This window comes from Nycticebus coucang, chromosome X, assembly GCF_027406575.1.
Source record: "Nycticebus coucang isolate mNycCou1 chromosome X, mNycCou1.pri, whole genome shotgun sequence".
Classification (NCBI taxonomy): Eukaryota; Metazoa; Chordata; class Mammalia; order Primates; family Lorisidae; genus Nycticebus; species Nycticebus coucang.
Genome location: NC_069804.1, coordinates 59,765,096 through 59,787,744, shown reverse-complemented (window position 1 = coordinate 59,787,744; position 22,649 = coordinate 59,765,096). Strand labels below are relative to the sequence as shown.

At 47.8% G+C, this 22,649-nt stretch overlaps 1 protein-coding gene across 9 annotated transcripts in view; it reads left to right on the top strand.

The window, feature by feature from the left end:
• Positions 1–17,326, top strand: part of IQSEC2 (IQ motif and Sec7 domain ArfGEF 2) — a 90,101-nt gene extending 72,775 nt beyond the window's left edge. For 5 of the 9 annotated variants that reach the window (XM_053578944.1, XM_053578942.1, XM_053578945.1 and 2 more), the window contains 11 exons: positions 279–1,174; positions 3,106–3,267; positions 3,742–3,864; positions 4,840–5,006; positions 7,292–7,431; positions 8,654–8,779; positions 10,872–10,971; positions 11,582–11,743; positions 13,697–13,870; positions 14,361–14,410; positions 15,009–16,107. In XM_053578944.1, coding sequence (XP_053434919.1) covers positions 279–1,174; positions 3,106–3,267; positions 3,742–3,864; positions 4,840–5,006; positions 7,292–7,431; positions 8,654–8,779; positions 10,872–10,971; positions 11,582–11,743; positions 13,697–13,870; positions 14,361–14,410; positions 15,009–15,974 — 3,066 coding nt within the window. In that variant the 3' untranslated portion in view covers positions 15,975–16,107. Of the gene's footprint in view, positions 1–278; positions 1,175–3,105; positions 3,268–3,741; positions 3,865–4,839; positions 5,007–7,291; positions 7,432–8,653; positions 8,780–10,871; positions 10,972–11,581; positions 11,744–13,696; positions 13,871–14,360; positions 14,411–15,008 lie in introns of all 9 variants that reach the window. The other 4 variants (XM_053578949.1, XM_053578950.1, XM_053578943.1 and 1 more) reach the window with 3 other exon arrangements.
• The last annotated feature ends 5,323 nt before the right edge of the window (positions 17,327–22,649 follow it).

The window sequence follows — 22,649 nt, the reverse complement described above, 5'->3', positions numbered from 1 at the left end:
CTATATGGACACAAAGAAGCTATTAGGATGCCTGAGACAGGAACTTGTGAGCCTTAGTCCCAGCTCCCTGTCAGCTCATAATGGTTCCCTGGGAATTATTTCATAGACGGCAGAGAGTCTGTCAGGAGTGGGGGAGGGGAATCCATCTTCTGAGCTGACCCACTGGGAAGATTCCCCCTTTTTCCTTCCCTCCCTCCCTCATTCCCACCCTTTCACCATTCTTCCCTTCATCTTTCCTTCCTTTCTCTCCCTTTCCCTCCTCCCTTTCCCCCATACAGGTAAAGTCTCTGGCTGAATCCATTGACGAGGCCCTGAACTGCCACCCATCAGGGCCCATGTCTGAGGAGCCAGGGTCAGCCCAACTGGAGAAGCGAGAGTCAAAGGAACAACAAGAAGATAGCTCAGCAACATCCTTCAGTGACCTTCCCCTCTACCTGGATGACCCAGTTCCCCCACCATCCCCTGAGCGACTGCCCAGCACAGAGCCCCCACCCCAAAGCCGGCCTGAGTTCTGGGCACCGGCCCCTCTCCCTCCAGTTCCTCCACCAGTGCCACCAGGGACCCGGGAAGATGGTGGCCGTGAGGAAGGCACTCGCAGGGGTCCTGGGTGCTTAGAGTGCCGGGATTTCCGGCTGCGGGCTGCCCACCTTCCCCTGCTTACCATTGAGCCTCCTAGTGACAGCTCTGTAGACCTGAGTGACCGCTCAGATCGAGGCTCTGTCCACCGCCAGCTGGTGTATGAGGCTGATGGCTGCAGCCCCCATGGAACCCTAAAGCACAAAGGGCCACCAGGCAGGGCCCCGATCCCACACCGCCACTACCCAGCCCCTGAGGGCCCAGCCCCAACCCCACCAGGGCCCCTGCCACCAGCCCCCAACAGTGGCACTGGGCCCAGTGGTGTGGCTGGGGGTCGGAGGTTGGGAAAGTGTGAGGCAGCAGGCGAGAACTCTGATGGTGGAGATAATGAGAGCCTTGAGAGCTCCAGCAATTCCAATGAGACCATCAACTGCAGCTCTGGCTCCTCTTCTCGGGACAGCCTGAGGGAGCCTCCAGCCACTGGCCTATGCAAACAGACTTACCAGCGGGAGACAAGGCACAGCTGGGATTCACCAGCCTTCAACAATGACGTGGTACAGAGGCGGCACTACAGAATTGGCCTCAACCTCTTCAATAAGTATGTGTTCCCGTTTCAGCCTCCCCATCCCTTCATACCCAACCACGGGTACTTTGATCCCTGGGACTGAACTACAAGCAGTGATCCTGGTTCTGCCATCCTTTGTATTTGTGGGTTTTTTCTCCAGCTGTTTAGGAAAGAGAATTTGCCACAGGGTGGCAGTATAGAGACCCCAAAAATACCTGGGCTCGGGCCTGGTACTGCCTCTGACTGGCTGTGTGATCTTGAGTGAGATGCCCTCCTAAACGATTCTGAATCTTGTCTCCCTCACCTCCCCTTTTTAAAGGGGAGTAAATATGGTATATATAACGCCCCGCTCTTACAAACAGGAGACCTGGACTACCAGTCTGCCTTCGGCGAGACTCACTGTGTAGCCCTGGGCAAGTTGTCTTCTTTCCTTAGGCTTTAGTTCTTTCATCTAGCAGGGTATGTATATGTCAGGTGTTGGGGTGCAGGGTGGTGTGCTGGACTACTTAGTGACCGTGATTAAGCAATTTCTAGATGCCTTGTTTAGTGCCAAGTGATTAGGAATGGGGTGGGAAAGTAACATTTGATTAGAAAATAATTAGAAAACACTAGAAGTAACATAAAGCATTAGATATCATTTAACGCCTTATGTCTTCATAGCCTATTAAACACTGCCACCTATATTTAATTCTCACAATAATTCCACAAGATGGATAGTAGTGTCTCTATTTTATAGATAAGGAACTGAGGCTGGCAGAAGTAAAGGGAATTATCCAAAGTCATATACCTGAGAAGTGATATTAGATCTGAGACTCTTAGAGTACCAAAGTCTTTTTCAAATTTTTAAGGTTCTGGGGTTCTGAATATGGTATAGTGCTGACCCAGATTTTGGCCCAAATCTCTGGAAATCTAGGGAGCACTTTGTCTATAGAAACACTTGCAGGGGCTGGGTGATACCTGCCTGGGTAGGATGTGAGGTGTGGAACAAAGTAACCTTCTTCTCTACTCTGAGAGTCTGCGACTCAGAAAGAAGGTGCTCAGGGCTTCTCTCAGTACTCTTTGGTGCCTGTTGAGAATATTAAAGCTCCTTGGCAGAGCCTGAGAGCTCATGCCTGTAATCTTAGCACTCAAGGAGGCTAAGGCAAGAGGATTGCTTGAGGCCAGAAGTTCGAGACCAGCCTGAACAAGAGTGAGATCTTGTCTCTACAAAAAATAGAAAAATCATCCAGGCATGGTGGCACACACCTATAGTCCTAGCACTTAGGAGGCTGAAATAGGAGGATCACTTGAGCCCAGGAATTTGAGGTTAAAGTGAGCTGTGATGATGCTACTGTACTCTAGGCTGGGCAACAGAGTGAGACTGTGTCTCAAAAAAAAATTCCAGGCTCAGTGCCTATAGCACAGTGGTTACGACGCCGGCCACATACACCAAAGCTGGCGGGTTCGAACCCGGCCAGCTAAATAACAATGACAACTGCAACAAAAAACTAGCCGGGTGTTGTGGTGAGTATCTGTAGTACCAGCTACTCGGGAGGCTGAGGCAAGAGAATCACTTAAGCCCAAGAGTTTGAGATTGCTGTGAGCTGTGATGCCACATCACTCTACCGAGGGCAACATAGTGACACCCTGTCTCAAAAAAAAAAAAGTTCCAAACAAACAATAATCCTGGCATAGAGCAGCTCTCATTAGATACTGATTTTCTTTCAATTATGGTGTGGCTCCAGTGAAGGAGGAAGTTGTGCTGAGGATACCTTGGAATTTTAAAACTCTGTGAAATGGGCAAATAACTTCTTCCTCCTCACTTTTCTCATCCGTACCATAAAGGAATTGGATCAAATTATATATTCCACTTCCCTGGTTCTCTGAGGCCGTGGTTAGTTGGGCCCAAAATTAGTTCAAGAAATGGGACAGGGAACACAATTCCAGGTGGACAGTCATCTTATCTCCCTTCCCTCTTTCTGCAGGAAGCCAGAGAAGGGTATCCAGTATCTGATCGAGCGGGGCTTCCTGTCAGACACACCGGTGGGAGTGGCTCACTTCATCCTGGAGCGGAAAGGCCTCAGCCGGCAGATGATAGGGGAATTCCTAGGGAATCGGCAGAAGCAGTTCAACAGAGATGTGTTGGAGTGAGAACCCCAGGCTGGGGCAGACTGGGCCAGGGATTTCTGGAAAAGGAGAGCAAGAGAGGGGAAGGGGGCAGCCTATTTTTTTTGGCTCAGATAAACTTTTCAAAATAGGATGAATAGACCTTTCTGCTCCCATACTCTTCTGCCCCAAAGGGGTCTGATCTCTCTTGGCCCTACTCCTGAAGTCTTCTGGGTAGCCCTGGGCAAGACATTTTTGTCCAGGGGGCCTCAGTTTTTCCATCTCTGAAATGAGTGGGTCAATGAAACAGACCCTCAGTCACCATATGTCTTGCCTTGATTTTCTAGGATGGCTTCCATTTCAAACATTTCTGTCCTCATGTGTACTTGCTCCACAGGTCCTGATTTTGGAAGTCTGTCAGAGGTGGGGTGTTGGTCCATTTGAGCAGTTCCGGGTGGGTCAGAGGTTTTCTGTAAAGGAATTGAGAGTGCCACACCCCTTTCTTTGCTCCTCAGCTGTGTGGTAGATGAGATGGACTTCTCTTCCATGGATTTGGATGATGCACTCCGGAAGTTCCAATCCCACATCCGGGTTCAGGGCGAGGCCCAGAAAGTGGAGCGACTCATTGAAGCCTTCAGGTGTGCCTCCTTACCATTCCTGAAGCTGCCCCTCCCTACCTTGGGCAGCACTGCAGTATGTGTTCATAAGTAACTTCTCTGAGCCTCTTATTTTCCTCACCATAAAACAGAAATGATAAATCCTATTTTGTAAGGCATTTGTAAGATCAGAAGGGTGCATGTAAAGTATCTAGCTCAACATCTGGGATATGGGCATTCAATAAGTGCAACAGCATCAACACTAACAGCTAACATGCATGGAGCACTCACTCGGTATCAGGTTCTAGGCTGGGAACTTTACATAATTATTTCAGATACTCACAACCACCTTATAAGGTAGGTGTTTCTATCATTCCCATTTTGAAAATGAGAAATCTGAAGTTTAGAAAGGTTAAGTAACTTGTCCAGGGTCATACAATGAGTAGGCAGTAGAACTAGGATTTGAACTCAAGCATTTCTGACTCCATGATTAATCCATGCCCTTAATCATTATATTCTACTATAAATGCCTAGGGAATTAGACAGACCAGGGTCTAAATTCTGGGTCTACCACTTTGGGATATTTAGAAGAGAAAGAGGAGCTTCTGACACTTTCTTTCCCATAATAAAGGGAAGGATTTGCTTTGTAGTCACAAAAATCTGGGTTTTCATCCTGGCTTTACTATTTACCTGCTCTATTACACTGGGCAAGTTACCTTACCACTTTGAGCCTCAGTTGCTTCATCTGTAAAATGGGATTACTAGTAACTACCTTGCAGAATTGTGATAGGGTTACATAAGACAATGTATATAAATCCCCTGGCAAAGCTCTGTAAAAGGTAGCAATTGTGACTTTTATGGGCTAGTCTTTAGGAAACATTGAAGAGAACAGACCCCCACAGAGAGCTAGGGAGTATTTTTTTGGAGGAGAGAGTAGATGGGGCCAGAGTAGGTGGATGGTGGGTAAGTGGAGATTGCTGGTGCCTGAGTCTGGCTTTGACCTCTCCTGCCCTGCAGCCAGCGGTACTGTGTCTGCAACCCAGCCCTTGTGCGCCAGTTCCGGAACCCAGACACCATCTTCATCCTTGCTTTTGCCATCATCCTTCTTAATACTGACATGTACAGTCCCAGTGTCAAGGCTGAACGAAAGATGAAACTAGACGACTTCATCAAGAACCTGAGAGGTGACCAGACTTCCCCGTCAGTTCTTCCTGCCCTTCACCTGGGAAGGGAAAGTGGGCAGGGGTAGGAATGGAGAAGGATGAGGGAGATCCCATCTGTTCCTTGGAAATTAACCTGTCACTTTCTGCCAAGGTTAGATGTTCCCAGGGCATTCCCTTTTTAATTCCCTTGAATAGCCGTTTCTCCATTTATTAAGCATCTACTATGTACCAGGCTTTTTTTTTTTTTTTTTTTTTTTTTGCAGTTTTTGACCAGGCTGGGTTTGAACCCGCCACCTCCGGCATATGGAGCCAGTGCTCAACCCCTTTGAGCCACAGGCACCACCCTGTACCAGGCTTTTTTAGGTCCTGGAATTCTAACAGTGAACTATTAGCTCATACAGGGCTTGAACTAATTCACTCATTCAGTCATTCATTTGTCCATTTCTCACTTCTCCTTTCCCTTTCTTCTTTATTTATGCCTATAAGGACTAATTTAATTATTTTAGGTGCCCATTCCTCCATTCATGCATTCCTTTATGACTTGACCATCCAACCAGCCAGCCATTTGACACTTGGTGCCTAGTGTGTGCCAAGCCCTATCATGGGTGCTAAGAACAATGGAGGGGAGTCTGCCATAATTCTTTCTTTGAGAGAGTTCTTGTGTGTGGGGGAGATTAACTTGTAGTACCCAGATAACTAACAAAAGATAGAAAGTGAAAAGTGACATCAGAGAGGCCAAATGCATAGGTAGAGCTCAAAAGAGGGATAACCCATCTCCAGCTAGCTTCCCAGAGTAAACAGTATTTTTATTTTAAAGTGGGCCTTGAAGGCATGGATAAGGTGACAGAATAGAGATAGAGGAGGGCTTCCTAGCAGTGAGAATAACAAAGTCACAGAGGCAGGAAAATGTCAAATTGTTTAGAACAATCAAGATGGGGTCGCTAAGAAGGTCAGTTGGAACCAATACTAATACCAGATGAAAGGTGTCACTTTGATCTTTTTTCTTGGTTTATTCTATTCATGTCGATCCCTGCCTCTTACCAAAGAGCAGCCTACTAAAAATGGCACAAATGTTAAGATTATTTAAACAGAAGTGAAAGAGGGAAATAAAGTTGAGGAAAAAGCAAACAAACCAAAACCAAGACAAATTGGCTGACCATAGGGGTTTGCACAGTTCAAAGGTGTTAAGTTCTCTGGTAGCTAAGGTAAAAAATAAATAAATGTGATGTGATGAAGGGTGTTCCTTTAGCACAAGGAGAAGGTGTGGCATTTCCAAAGAAAAACTTTCCCTAGCAAAAGGTTTGGAGAGAAGAGTGAGCAGGTTTCTCACAGCAGACAATCAGGTGTAGGGAAGGTCATGGGAGGAGGGAAATAGATCAGAAGTCATTTGGAGCTATCTCCTAGAATCCTGCTGTTATTCATTCATTCATCCATTCTGTGTGTGTGCATGCACGTGCATGCTTTTCCCTCTAGCTATTAAATAAATAGGCATACAACTAAAAGCAATACATGCTTATTTTGGAAATTTTGGAAAATTCAGCAAATTAGAAAATTTCTTTTAATCATCCAAAATTCTGTTCCCTAGAGACAACCACGGTTAATATTTTTGTGTATTCTTGTTTTTTCTTTTTTTTGAGGCAGAGTCTTACTCTGTCTACCAGGGTAGAGTTCTGTGGAGTCATAGCTCATAGTAACCTCAAACTTTTAGATTCAAGCAGTCCTCTTCCCTCAGCCTCCCAAGTAGCTGGGACTACAGGTGCAGCTTTTCTTAGAGACAGGGGTTTGCTCTTGTGCAGGCTGGTCTCAAACTCCTGAGCTCAGGAAATCCACCCACCTCAGCCTCCCAGAGTGCTAGGATTGCAGGTATGAGCCTCTGTGCCTGGCCATACTGGCACTTATTTCTGAGCAATTCCTTAGGGCAGTTTCCTAGAAGAGCTTGAACGTTTAGGCTCTTGCCAGATTACCCTTCAAATAGTTATGTTATATGCCCACTTCTGTGCACTCTTCTTAGCACTAGATTTCATTTAAAGTATTTTTGCTAATTAGGAAGGCCAAAAATAGTATCTGATGATTAAATTACTGAGTTGTTTAGACAAAATCCCCACCCTGGGGAAGATAGTGACTCACTATTGTGTTGAAGGGCAACTTCCCTCCCCCAATCCTGACTGAGGGGCTGAGGGTATCTACTGATCTCTAGTCCTACCTTTTAGTGTGGCCCATTCCTGGGTGTAGGGTGTCGTGGAGAACCCCTACCACCAGTGGCCCATACTTATGTGACATATCCCTGTGTTACGCCCCCTACCCAGGGGTTGACAATGGTGAAGACATCCCCCGAGACCTCCTGGTGGGTATCTACCAGCGCATTCAGGGGCGTGAACTGCGGACCAATGATGATCATGTGTCCCAGGTGCAGGCTGTGGAGCGTATGATTGTTGGCAAGAAGCCGGTAAGTACTTTGGGAGGCTGTAGAGGGGCCAAGGTTCCACTGTGCTCCAGCTACTAAGTGGTAAGTCACTGTACCTCCCTAAGCACTGGGTGCCCCTTACCAGTAATAGAGTGAATGATAATGCATTCCTCAGGGGATTGTGTTACAAATTAAATGAGGTGCTCCATGTGAATGCATCTAGCATAGAGCTAGGCATATAGTAAGTGCTGTATAAATATTAGCATCTTTTCCATATCTGGTTTTTGCCTGTCTGTCCCAAGTGAGGAGTCAAGCTAATGGTCAGATGAGAACCAAAGCAAGAACACACTTTAGTCTTTTTATTTATTTTTTCATTTTTTGAGACAGAGCTTTACTTTGTCACCCTCTGCAGAGTGCTGTGGCGTCATAGCTCACAGAAACCTCAAACTCTTGGGCTCAAGTAATTCTCTTGCCTCAACCTCCCAAGTAGCTGGGACTGCAGGCATCTGGTACAACACTTGGCTATTTTTAGAGATGGGATCTCGCTCTTGCTCAGGCTGGTCTTGAACTCCTGAGCTTAGACAATCCACCTGCCTCGGCCTCCCAGAGTGCTAGGATTACAGGCGTGAGCCACCATGCCTGGCCCTCACACTTTAGTCTTTTAGACAACAAACATTTATGGGTGCCTTTCCACTGAGCCCAGAATTTCACTGGGCTCCAGAGACATAGATATTAATCAGACATGGTCCCTGTCCTTGAGGACACTCACAGACCAGTAGAGGTGCAAGACAAAGACTCAAATACTACTTCTGGCCTTATGGTCTAGTTTAGAGGAGCAAAAAAGAAGGAGAGGCCATTTTTAGCCTAGGGAAATCAGAGAAGGCTTCTTGGAAGAAGTTACTTTAGAATTGGGATTTGAAGAAGGGGTGGAATTTGGTCATGCAGAGCTGGGCAAGAAAGGCATTCATACTCCAAAGCTAAGGCAGGAAGATCACTTAAGCCCAGGAATTTGAGGTTGCAGTGAGCTATGATGACATGACTGCATTCCAACCTGGGCAATAGACCAAGACCCCATCTCTAAAAAAATAAAAATAAATTTAAAAAATAATAAAAGCAAAATAATAATAATAAAGGCATTCCAGAATACTCCTTGATTTGGAGTGACACATATGTATCAGAGGTAAACTTCCTCTTATAGTTTAATGTTAAGATACTGGAGGTCTGAAGCTGGCTTTCTTACACCTATTTCTTCATGCCTATCTAGGTCTTGTCTCTTCCTCACCGTCGACTGGTTTGCTGTTGCCAGCTCTATGAGGTGCCAGATCCAAACCGCCCCCAGAGGCTAGGGTTACATCAGCGAGAGGTCTTCCTCTTCAATGATCTCCTTGTGGTATGGGCACTCTGGGGGAGGAGATGGGAGGAAGATGGTAAGCTTAGCTCCTGGGTCTAGTGTAAACCACATTGACATTAGGGTATGGAGTGTGGTGGACAAGGTGCTCTGCCATGTCATCTGTGTGGTCTTGGGCAAGGCACAGGTCTTCTCTGCTCCTCTGTTCCCCCAGAGATCTATTTGGAGATAGTGACAGCCATCAAGGGGCAGAAAATCTGAGAACCAAGGGATTTGACAGATTTATAATCTGGGAAATGGTAGCGAATGTCCCTGTCCACTTCATAGCTTGATCCCTAGGGTCAATCTGAAACCTTTGAGTGATGGAGATGCTTGAAGTGATTGTTAAAACTGTGCTTATTACCAGTATAGATGTTTGTCTTTTAGGGATAGGACTCTTAGGACTCTGTAGGTCAGAAGGGACTTTCAGGGACTCCTGGACAAGAACCAGCTTCCTGGATGTGGCCCCCTGCTTGTACAACTGCAGAGATGGAAAGCTGCCTTCATCCAGAGCAGCCAAAAGCCTTGTCAGACAGTTCTGTTATAATCTGTTTCCCTGTGGGTTTCTTCCAACAGTCTTCCATTGGGACCACTAAGAACAAGTGTTCTTTCTGCTCTGAGACAGCTCTTCAGGGAATTGAGGACAGCAGTTGTGCCCACTCCCCCTCCTTTAGAACAGAGTTTCTTTTTTTTTGAGACAGAGTCTCACTATGTCACCCTCAGTAGAGTGCTGTGATGTCACAGCTCACAGTAACCTCAAACTCATGGGCTTAAGCGATTCTCTTGCCTCGGCCTCCAACACAATGCCAAGTTATTTTTTGTTGCAGTTGTCATTATTAGCTGGCCCGAGCCGGTCATTATTAGCTGGCCCGAGCCGGGTTCAAACCCGCCACCCTCAGTGTATGTGGCTGGCACTGTAACCACTGTGCTATGGTGCCGAGCCTAGAACAGAGTTTCTTAATATCAGCACTATTTACATTTGGGGCTGGATAATGCTTTGTTGTGGGTGGCTGTCCTGTGCATTGTAGGATGTTTAGCAGTACCATCATCTCTACCTACTACATACCAGTAGCAGCCCTTCAACCCAAAATGTCTCCAGATATTGCTCAGTGTCCTCTGTGGTGCAATATCACCCTGAGTTGAAAATTACTGTTTTAGACAAAGCACCTCCAATGCCCTCTCTGAGCCTTAGTTTCCTCCTCTGTGAAATGGGGCTAATCCCTACAACATAGGGTTATCATGAAGATGAAATAAGAGGTCATATATGGAATAGCCTTACCCTGAGGAGTGCCTGGCCCATACAGGTGCTGAGTTAGTGTTTAGCTATCCCTTGTGTACTGACACTTGTGTGTATCTAGTTCTGTACGAGGCAGTAGATATGCCAAGATGAATCAGACTCAGCCCAAGTTCTTGGGACACTTACAGTCCAAAGGACCAAAAAAAGTGCTTTGCATTACTATAAACTGTAACCATCCAGAAATCAAAACGTTTACTTTTAAAAGCCACTTGCAGGCTGCCTAAGATGTTTGTAGCTTGTGTTAGTTGAGTCCAGAGTGCCCAAGTACTTGATAAAGACCTTGGGTTGTTTAGAGGAAGACTTGTTAACTCTCTATATAGGTTCTGCAAAGTTGCCATTAAGTGCTGGCTCTGGTAAGGGTAGGTGAGAGAACCTGAAAACCAGACTCCTGCCCTCCAGACCAGCAGGGGGAGATCACACACTCAGAGGACTATTATAAAGCCTGACAAGGGAAAGGTCCTGAATCAGCACTCTGGAGCTCAGAAATGGGAGGTGGGAGGTGGAATTGTCTGTGGGATGTTAGAACAGGCTTCCTAGAAGGAGCAGCATTCAGTTAGTTCCTGTAAACATTGTAAATGCCTATTGGGCATCATCATTAAGTCAGGAATTTGAATTTTCCTACATTTCTTCCATTCTGTTCCTCAAGCTTCCATTCTCCCCAACATGTGGGTATATGTGTTTGTGTGTATATGCCTGTTTGTGGGAGTAGGAGGGGAGGGCATTACTAGAAATAGGTGCCATGTGGAAATTGCCCACCCCCAAGCCTTCCCTCTTGTCTTTTTCCCACCCCTGCCAAAGGTCACCAAAATTTTCCAGAAGAAGAAGATCTTGGTGACGTACAGCTTCCGTCAATCCTTTCCTCTCGTGGAAATGCACATGCAGCTCTTCCAGAATTCATGTGAGTCCCTTTTTGGATCCTAGCTCCCATGGGATGCCATGGTCCCCATGCTCATCCTTCATCCATAGCAGCTCCAGTTTTTGGAGTCCCTTATAACTGGGCTAAAATGTCCAAAGCACCTATTTGGTCCCATGATGAAGGGCAGGCCAGGGTGGAATATAACTCAGATCTAGCTCCTGGGGAGCTCACAGTCTTGCAGAGAACTATAGTGTGTGTGTCCTCTGGTGGGCCAAAGAGATGGTGATCATGCTGTGCTCCAAAGGACTGAACCAGGAGGAGCTTTGTGTGGTGGCATTCTGAGCAGTAGAAGCAATTATGAGTTCAGGCAGAGGTGTGAAGGAAAGAGTTTTGAGACAGCAGTGAAGAGTTAGGTTTGCCTTTATATCCTGGAGTACAGGAAGTAAGAGGGCCACAACTACCAGGAGTTTGGGAGCTTTGGGGCAAAGGGGAGCCCCTGAAGATCTTCAAGCAGAGGAGAGCTGTAATGTCAGAACTGGATATTAGAAAAATTCTTTCAAAAAAAAAAGGAAAATTATTTCACAGATGAGACACCTTGCATCAGTTCTGACAGAGGTGCCCAACCTTCCCTCTCCCCTCCCTTTCCCCACAGATTACCAGTTTGGTATCAAGTTACTGTCTGCAGTACCTGGTGGGGAGCGAAAAGTCCTCATCATTTTCAATGCCCCCAGCCTCCAGGACCGGCTGCGCTTCACCTCAGACCTGCGTGAGTCCATTGCAGAGGTGCAGGAGATGGAGAAGTACCGTGTGGAGTGTGAGTACCTCAGCCACATCTCCTGCCCTCTTTCCTGATATAGTGTCCTACAGAAACCAAGAATCCTGTCCTCTGACACTCTCAGAGTTGAGGAGTAGCTTGTCCAACTCTCCTACTCTCATTCCAGGAACACTTCAGCTTCTGCTTAAATACCTTCTGTGACAAGGGGCTCATTACCTCCCACCCTCAGATTATTATCCCAAGCCCTAATTATGAGCCAACTCTTCTTCTAGTGAAAGGCAGAAGGGAGAAGAATCAGGGCATTGGAAATAGGACTCTAGTTTTCGATCCCAGGTATGCTACTTATTATCCGGGTAAACTGGGGCAAGTCACCTAATCCTCTGAGCCCCGGTTTCTACCTATACAAAGTTGGGATAATAAATCTCTTTCATAGAGTCATGGAGTTGAAATGAGACACAGCAACTAGAGTGTCCTAATACATCCTAGGTGTTCAACAAATATTATTACCCATCCCACCCTCTCCTTGCCTCATATACTATTTCCTGAGCTGGGTCCCAGTGGCCTAGCCTCCCAGCTCCCAGGGGCCACATCAAGTCATGTTGATCATATATAATGGAAAATAGTGGTTACATCTAAGTCCTCCAGATGCCCTCCAATTTTTATCTTCTCCAGGCTAAGTAGTCACAGTTAAGTAACATGGTGTTAAGGAGAAAGAGGCAGGCAGAGAAAGAGACAGAGGCAGCGGACCGCTCCTTGGTGAGGCCTTCACAGTTCCAGGGTCTATTCTTCTCCTCAGCAAGGCTGAGTCAGAAGTTTTCAGTTCACCAGATGTCCTTAAGACTCTGCAGAAATCCAGAGAGAGGAATTAGCATATCAAGATGAGGAGGGGAAGGCAATAGATAAGTGTTTCCATGACCTCTATGGGGAAGTAGAGGTGTAAGGAGGTGGAGAGAGTCCAGGCTCTGGAATCAGGCAGACCTGCTTCCAGAATGTAGGCTCCACCATTTCCAGCTGTATAATGCTGGGCAAGCTCTAAGACTTCTGGATTCTCAGTTTCTTCCTCTGTTTGTGCAATGTTGATGCTAACAGTGACTTCAGAACTGTTGTGAGGATTGAGAGATATGGAGCATGTATAGTGCCCAGTATATAACCTGGCACGCAATAGAGGATTAGATTCCTGTCAGTTTCCTGCTCCTGCTCCTGCTCTGCCAGGGGTCCCTCTGCTCTGGAGCAAGATATCTGAGAACTGACTGAACTCTGGAAAAATTGCCCTTTGCTATAGGCTAGAAGGGCCTTCCTGTACTACTGTGAACCATCTGCTGTGAAGCTCCTTTTTTATTTTTCTTTGAGGCAGAGTCTCACCACTCTGTTGCTCTGAGTAGAGTACCATGGCGTCATAGCTCACAGAAATTTCAAACTCTTGAGCTCGAGAAATCGTCTTGTCTCAGCCTCCCAGATAGCTGGAACTACAGGCATCCACCACAACACCTGGCTGGTGTTTGTATTTTTAGTAGAGATGAGGGTCTTACTCTTATTCAGGCTGATCTCAAACTCCTGAGTTCAGGTGATCCACCCGCCTTGGCCTCCCAGAGTTCTAGGATTACAGGGATCAGCCACAGCGCCTGGCCTATGATGTTCTTTTGTGAAGGGCAGGGATGCTTTTGGGAGAGCTGACTGCAAGTGGGTTGGTGGGGGAGGAGGAAGAGGAGCAAAAGGAAGAAGAAAGGAGCAGGAAGCAAGACTGAGAGGGATGAAGAGAAGATTAAGCAGGAAGAGAGGATACAAGACAGGGGCTGGGCACTGAGGGAGCTTTGGAGATGAAGCTGCAGTTTTGGGGGAGACAAGTGCTGGCCATCCAGGGGGCAAAACAGGAGACCCAGGAGACAAAGAGAGGGTGGGAGGAGGAGGAAGGCCCATGGAGTGCTGAGGTCAGTTACATGAGCTGTCTCTCCTGTTCCTGACCTTTGCTCCATGTCTTCCACTGCCACCCAGCGGAGCTGGAGAAACAGAAAGGTATGATGCGGCCAAATGCCTCACAGCCTGGAGGAGCCAAGGACTCAGTGAATGGGACACTGGCCCGCAGTAGCCTGGAGGACACTTATGGTGCAGGCGATGGGCTCAAACGGGGAGCACTCAGCAGTTCCCTGCGAGACCTCTCAGATGCAGGTAAGTCTTCTGGGCCCCTGCCCTGGCTGGGGAGATGTGGGACTGGGTGTCCTCCTTGCCTCCTGTCACTGGTTGCCAGCCTTCCTTCCACCTGCCGTGCACACACACATACCCTACCTTCACCCAGAATCCTGGTCTCTGCTCTGCAGAGAGCCTGGCAGCCAGGTCAGAACAGGTGGAGCCAAGCTTTTGGTCCGGGGTGTGTGAAATGGGGCCACAGTCCTGGCCCCTCTATCTTGCTGCTCCACCTCTCCTCCACTTATCCCCCTTCTGTCTCTCCTGTACCACCAGTCCTCCTTCTCCATCTTTTCCTCCTTTCTTACCTTCTCCACCTCTCCTCTTCCCCATTTCCCTCTCTTCAGTGGGGGAAAGGGATAATGGGATATCTTTCCCCGGGAGGGGCCCAGGCCTGGTGCCCAGCTCTGGAGCCCAGCAGGGTAGGGAGGGGGAGTTACTGCTCTGACGCTGGGCTCCTTACTTATGGGTGCAGGGAAGCGGGGGCGGCGTAACAGCGTGGGATCGCTGGACAGCACCATCGAAGTAAGTGCCAGCTCCTGCCCCACTCGTCCTTTGCATGAGCCCTGCCCTGGCCATGGAGCCCCAGAAGAGGAGGGGTACCTGTTGCTCCCCCCTCTTCCCTATTGGGGACCGTACAGCTGCCTTTTCCAACCAACCACTCTCTCCATCTGTCCTCAACTCTTGTCTGTCCTCATTCTGACTGTCTCTCAGTCTGTCTTCCACTCTCCCATGACCCCTCTCAACCCTAGGGCTAACTCTGAGTACAGATGCCCTTGGAGTTAAGCCATGAGAAGCTCTTACCTCCATGTCCTGCTCTTTGACCCTGAGCAAGTGACTCTGCATCTCTGGGCCTAATGTTTTCCCTCCCTGCAAAACGGGGATGAGAAGTTACTGCTACTTCTTTTTTCTTAGCTGAAGCTCAGCTGAGATAGTGGATGTGACAGCAGAGCTTTACAAGCTGGGGAGCTCCACATACAAGTACCAGGACTGTCATTTCATTTCAATTATGATTTGGGGGTTGCTGTCTCCCCAGCTTCAGCCCTCAGGGACAGGGGTGGAGTTTAGGGTTGGAGGTTTAGGAAATCTAGACCAGCCTGACTTCCCTCTTCCCCACTTCCAGGGGTCTGTTATTAGCAGTCCACGCCCTCACCAGAGGATGCCACCTCCACCCCCACCCCCGCCGCCAGAGGAGTACAAGAGCCAGAGGCCCGTCTCCAACTCCTCATCCTTCCTGGGCTCCCTATTTGGAAGCAAGCGGGGGAAGGGGCCCTTCCAGATGCCACCACCACCAACAGGCCAGGCCTCTGCCTCTTCTTCATCTGCTTCTTCCACCCACCACCACCACCACCACCACCACCATGGTCATAGCCATGGTGGCCTAGGGGTGCTGCCTGATGGGCAATCTAAGCTCCAGGCCCTGCATGCCCAGTATTGCCAAGGACCAGGCCCTGCCCCTCCACCCTACCTTCCACCTCAGCAACCCTCTCTACCCCCACCTCCTCAGCAGCCCCCACCCCTGCCCCAGCTGGGCTCCATTCCACCACCTCCCGCCTCAGCCCCACCTGTGGGGCCACATCGCCACTTCCATGCCCATGGCCCAGTCCCAGGGCCCCAGCACTATACCTTGGGCCGGCCAGGCAGGGCCCCCAGACGGGGGGCTGGAGGACATCCTCAGTTTGCTCCACATGGCCGCCACCCCCTGCACCAGCCCACATCCCCATTGCCCCTGTACAGTCCTGCCCCCCAGCACCCTCCAGCCCACAAACAGGGCCCCAAGCACTTCATCTTCAGTCACCATCCACAGATGATGCCAGCAGCAGGCACAGCAGGGGGCCCTGGATCCCGGCCACCAGGGGGCTCTTACTCCCACCCCCACCACCCCCAGTCACCATTGTCACCACATTCACCCATCCCTCCCCACCCTTCCTACCCACCTCTCCCTCCACCCTCACCCCACACCCCACACTCACCCCTGCCACCCACCTCTCCCCATGGCCCGCTGCACGCCTCTGGGCCCCCTGGCACAGGCAACCCACCCAGTGCAAACCCTAAGGCCAAGCCAAGCCGGATCAGCACCGTGGTCTGATGAATGGAGAGAGCAAGCTGGGGAGCAGGAAGTTCTGGGGAATCCACAGGAGAGGGACTTTGCACCCTCTCTGCTTCCTCAGTTTTTTAAAAAATATATATACATGCAATGTCCTCCTCCCTACTTCCTTCCTGCCTTGGAACCCCTCCTCTAACCCTCAGCAGTTGCCATGGGGTTTCCTTCCTGATTCAAAGACCCTTGCCACTTGAAGCCTGGACTCAGGCAGGGCACTCCAGTGCTAGAGAGTGGTGAGCGCCTTTCAGAGATCCTCTTTCTCTTTTTCTTGTCTTCCTTCCCCTCTCCCTTCCCTGGAGGTCTAGCTCTGTGGCCTTAGACCTCCAGGCCAGTGTGAGCTCTCTTTCAGCTCTGGCTGGTGGAGAAGGGCAGGCATCTGGAGCTGTAGGGGTGAAGGCTTCCCTAAGGCTCCTCTGGCTGTGTGGGGCTAGGAGAGCACTCTGTAGAGTTGTGGCCAAACCTCAGTTGGCTTTGCCCTCTCTCTGACCTCAGGGCCTGACCACACATCTCCATGTGTCTTTCTGCCTGCTGGAGGACACAGACTATCAATGCACTCAGTGGGTGGGACCCCACTTGTGCTGGCCCCCACATGGGGCAGTGCTTCCTCTCTCGAGCCAGTCTATGCCCTCTCTCCATTAGGCCTGGCCCAGACCTCTTCAGCTTCAGGAACTTGCCTCACCCTGCAATGTTCTTATCCTGATCAAAGTCCAGACAGGTTTTTTTGGGGGGGCTCAGGTCTGGGATGAGAAGGGCACTGCCCTCCCTCACCCATATTGCATGCCCCCCCCCATGCCCTTACACCCACCCCACCATCTAGAACTGAAGACAATGCACTTTACAGATATCATCCACACACACCTCGCTGGGGCAGGGCACCCAGCATCAGCCCTGGGGAGAGAGGCTCCCAGAGGGCCGCCATGAGCCCACGATGTCCTTCCTGAGGCAGAGATTGAAGCCATCAGAGCCGGGGCTGGGAGCCAGGATGCCTGTCTCCTTCTGTTCATCAAAATCTCTGCTGCCTCTTCAGCCCTTTTGAAGCTCTGTTTATTTATTATAAATATATTTTTTACAAGCCCCAGCTCCTCTTCTTGCCCTGCATATCCAGCTCCTTTCTCAGCTCCTGCCTCCCTCTCCCCTCTCCAGTATGGGCTGCAGTATAGACAGACAGGCAGATGGACCCTGGCTGTATAAAGGGCCAGGGACCCTGAGGCTTAGGGTCAGGGGAGGGTAGCAGTGGGAGGGGCTGTATGGAGAGGCGCTGGGGTTCAGGCATTGTCTTTTTTCCTCCTTGTATATAAGAATGTATATTTGATGCCTCATAAAAGACCTTGTGCTCACCTCCTGCCTCTGCCTCCTACTTACGCCCCTTCCCCCACTGTGGAGCCAATGGAGAGAGAGGCCTTAGCTCAGGGAGGTGATGCGCTAATGGTAGAAATTCAAGCAACTGGGTGGGCAAGATGCTTTGGTTGGGTGGGAGATGAAGGTGAGGGAGGTTTTCCCATCTCATTTCATATACAGTCTGCACAAAGAATAAGGGCTTCAGAGTTGACCCAGTTCATATCCTGGGGTTTTCACTTCTAGGCGTGTGAATTTGGGTGAGGCACCCTTTTTGGATCTCAGTTTCCTCAATTTAAAACTCAGGGTGACAAGCCATTGTCACATGGAAATAATGAATATCAAGCAACCAGGATGGAGTAGGTGCTCAGCAAGTTATTTCCCTTGTCTTCCTTTCACAGATTAAATACTTGCTTCCATTCTTGTGGCATCTACTCTCACCCCCTTCCTACAGCTGGCCTGGCTTTGCCTTGGGCATCCCTCCCCTTCCTGCCAATGGCTGGCCACACTTCTGGTCCTTGAGGGTAGGGGAATGACTTGGAAGGGGCTAGATACATTTTAAGAGCTCTCTGTATATATTTAGGATATTAGATAACAAATAGTTAGACTCTCATTTACAGAAGAGGGAACAGTCTGAGAGAAGGGAAGAGTCTTTCCAAAGGTAACACTCTTTCCAAAGGCAAGTCGGGGATGGTGGTGGTTCCTATTAACCCAGCCCCCTTTCCAGTCCCCCAAACTGCTTCCCTATGAAACAGGCATGTTCCTAGCACCACTGATTATATTCTGGATCTCAGCTTAGCACAGGAGAGATGGGGCCAAGCAATGGCTCTTGATTAGGGACAGCAGGAGCCCCAGAAGCAGCATTCAGTCGATATTTTTGCAGCGTTCCTAGAATCCGGATTGACCTCTAAAAGGGGTAAGTTTGGATAGCCCCACTCTAACAGCTTGGACCAGTGTCTTTGTTTTCTTCCTCATATGCACATCTAAACGCATCCCAGGAAAGGCAACTAGCAAAAGCAGCAGCTGGGGCTATCTAAGCATTTGATACCTCCTCATGGACCAGACCTGAGCATTTGAAGTGCTTAGACCCAGAAGGTCCTGAATCAAGTACAAACAGCATTTTTTGGTATCTTTCTTGCTTGGCCAAGCTGGACTAACTTTGATTGCTCTCCTTTCTCCCACCTTCAGCTTAATACTGGTTGCATCTTCCCAAAGCTCAACTTTAAGCGCTCAAATTCTGGCTCAGTGACTTGACTGTGCAGCCTTTAGCAAGTCATCCAGCCCTTTATAACCTGGTCTTTCACCTGTAAAATGGGGATAATGATTTTGCAGGACAGTTGTTAACAGATGCATGTGAAGTGCCTCCCTCCTCCCAGACGTATAGTGAGCTGTCTCAGCCACTTACAGAAAGTGCAAAATCTTTGTCTTGACATAGAGAGGTCTTCCACAGGGTGGCCCAAGCCAATCTCTATAGTCCTAACTCTCATTCCTCGCCCACAATTTGTCCATCCACTCGCTGTTCTCTAAAAATGCCTATGTGTACTTTCCAACCTCAGTATTTTACCTGTGCCTTTGTCCCTGCCAGACTTACTCCTCCCAACATCCCTGATGGTTTCCCCACCCTTGCAAGATAGGCTTAAAGAAATCATCCGTCACAAAATGTGCCCTTCCTCACAGTCTTTGAGATCCCTCACGTATTATCTATTTTCCCCACCAAGCCGTAGAGGCTTGGGACTGATACAGATCTAAATCATCTCTGTCCAGAACACTAATTAGTACAGTGCCAGGGATAGCACAGTTGTCACTAAAATTTTGCTGATCCTTGGTTCTTTCTAAGCTAAGTCTTAAAGTTAGGTATCTTACATTGGTGGGTTTATTATTGATGCAAACCTGTGTACCAAAATTTTGGGTCCCTTTGGGACCTCCTCATGCTTCCTTCAGCTCTTTGCTAAGTTCTCCTCCAACCCTCATTGCAGCACTGGGCTGTCCCTGCCCCTACCATCCGCCTCTCCCTGGAGGCTCACTGTTTGGATTGTGAAGGGTTAGCTCATCTCCTCACTTTCCCATTTCTCTAAGGACCTGAAAACAGCAAGCCCATTTACTTTGCACATCAAAGGTGTTACTGCCAATCTCTTTGGGAATGCAGATGGGCAGAGAAAACATACAACAAAGTATAAAGGTCCTAGAATCTCATAAAGTTCTTATCTTTGTTCTAGACTAGTGCTGTCCAATAGGTCTGTCTGTGATGATAGTAATGTCCTATACCTGTGCCACTAGTGACATGTTATTATTGAGCACTTGAAATGTGGCTAGTGTGACTGGGGAACTGCTTTTTGTTTTTCAAAAGAAGGAGGATCTTGCTGTGTTGCCCAGGCTGTACTTGAACTCTCTCCCAGGGTGAAGCGATCCTCCTGTGTCAGTTTCCTGAGTAGCTGGGGCTTCAGGCATGCGCCCCTGCACCTGGCTTGCATTTTTAATTTTTTTTTTTTTTTTTTTAGAGGCAGAGTCTCACTTTGTCACCCTTGGTAGAGTGCTGTGGCATCACAGCTCACAGCAACCTCCAACTCTTGGCCTTAGGCGATTCTCTTGCCTCAGCCTCCTGAGTAGCTGGGTCTATAGGCACCCATCACAATGCCCGGCTATTTTTTTTGTTGCAGTTTGTCCGGGGCTGGGTTCAAACCCACCACCCTCAGTATATGGGGCCGGCACCCTACTCACTGAGCCACAGGCGCCACCCCTGGCTTGCATTTTTAATTTCATTAAATTAATTTTTTTTTTATTAAATCATAGCTGTGTACATTAGTATGATCATGGGGCACCATACACTTGGTTCATAGACTGTTTGACACATTTTCATCACACTAGTTAACATAGCTTTCCTGGCATTTTCTTAGTAATTTTGCTAAGACCTTTACATTCCACATTTACTAAGATTCACATATACCCTTGTAAGATGCACCGCAGGTGTAATCCCATTAATCCCCCTCCCTCCCACAAATGGGTAGTAGCTTTCATACTGGACAGTGTAGGACAAGATTTTCAGGAGTACACAGCCTGTTAGGGTTAATGTGAAAATGATGTAACAAACACAGGCACAGAAGGAAGCCCTTGTGTGGAAGCATACAGAACGAGAAAATCCAACTTAGGGTGGGCAAATGGGGTCAGGGAAAGTTTTCTGGAACTTCCTTGTTAGCAGCGTGAGTAGGAACTAGCTTGGTAAAGAAAGGCATTTGTCAGAGGCAGCAGCACATACAAAAGCCCGGAGATGTGAGAGAATGCAGTGTGTCAGTGACAGCAAGAAAGAAATGGGAGCATGCAGCCTGGGTGGTGGGCACGGCACACACTGAAGCATGGAGATAGGCAGGTCTCCTTGCCTATTCCATGTTCTGTTGCCAACAGGTTTTCTTATCCTGGCCTCAGCAGTAGTTAAAGTAAGACCAGGTGACACATTAGGCTCTCTAGTATCTGTTTTCCTTTTTGTGAAGAATTATCTTGTGGAGAGATGCATTGAGATTCTGTTAATATTCAAACTTTAACCCACCAGTTTTGGCATTGACTGATAATTCTCGCTTGAAACAATTATTATGGCTGAGGTTGCCAAATGGTGATTTTCAAATGCCATTAATCTTTCAGCATATATCATTTGTCTTCCCACTCTAAGGGCATGCTTTCCCCTCTCCTACATTTATTTAATTCTTTATATTTTTATGGATTCATAGTTGTCTATTTTACTTATATATTTTACTTTATATGACCCATAAATATCATTCTTTATTTTGATGTTCAAAGTGCCCCTGACTAGGCCAGTTAGAAAGCCCTCTAAGCTGATTCTTGTTTCCTGTGTCTCCATCTTTCTTTGAGCACTTCCTTGTTTTGTGGCACCATGAGATGCCCCAGCCCTGGAATCAGCCATTCTCCCCCCTCAAAGAGCCATGGTTCTTTTTAGTAGAGAATGTCATTTAGAAATCAAGATTTTGACACTAGAAGTTATAGCTATATTTTAAGAGTTTGCTCTATTATTTGGAAAAGGTTTGAGGATACATTGATTCTAACTCTCTTTCCTTCTATACTTATTTTTTTAGAAATGTCATTTAATTATTTGTTGTGTTTGTTTATTTGTTTATTTCTGAAACAAAGACTCACTCTGTTACCCTGGGTAGAGTGCCATGGCATCATTAGAGCTCATGGCAACCTCAGTGTCTTGGGCTCAAGGGATCCTCTTGCCTCAGTCTCCCAAGTAGCTGGGACTACAGGCACCCGCCATAATGCCTAGCTAGTTTTTCAATTTCTAGTAGTGACAGGATCTTGCTCTTGCTCAGGCTGGTCTCAAACTCCTGAGCTCAACAATCCACCTGCCTCAGCCTCCCACAGTGCTAGGATTATAAGTATGAGCCACCACGCCTGGCTCCTTCTATACTTATTATTTAGGATTTTGCTTTAAGGAAGAGCTTTCCCTTTGCCCTTGTTTTATTTATTTATATAAATCTAGAATCATGGATTGTTATTTTAATCATTGAGTTATAATCCACTAGTATCATAATTCATTTTGAATTATTATTTTGGATATATCATTCTATTGTTATGTATATGGATTAAGCACATAGTATACATCTATATTTCTCTGTCTCTACCTATCTAATAAACCATAAGTTTACACAGATACCTCGAGGAGGCCTTTTTAATAGTACTGACCATAGATAATAAAAGGCTTACAAGAAGAGTGGAAGGTGGCAGGAGAAGACGGGATGGATGCCAGAGCTATTTAGAAATTAGAACTGACAGATCATACCTACTTTAGAACTGGAAGAGACCCATTTTGAAAATCAAAAAAGGGAAACACAAAGTTATTCTCATCCAGTTCATCGACAAAACAGGGATGAGGTGAGTGTGGTTTTGAGCCCAACCAAGCCTTCCAATCTCCGCTCTGCACCAGACTCCATGCCAGACCCTCTCTCCTAGCTGGGTGGGTGAAACCCAGGCATCCGCTAGTTCAAGGTGAGTTCCCTGATGCTTCCCAATTCTTAAACCTGCAATGCCCAAACTTCAGTTAATCCCCAGCGAGACATAAGTCTTGGGAAAGGAACCCCTTTTCTAAAAGTAGTACTGTGGGGCAGTGCCTGTGGCTCAAAGGAGTAGGGCACTGGCCCCATATACCAGAGGTGGTGGGTTCAAACCCGGCCCTGGCCCAAAACTGCAAAAATAAAATAAAATAAAATAAAAGTAGTACTGTGTGCAGAACACCATCTGAGACTTTTGCAGGTAGAATCATACAGCAGTCAGACCTACTTGGGTTTGAGTTCTGGCTCTGCCACTTATTAGCCAAGT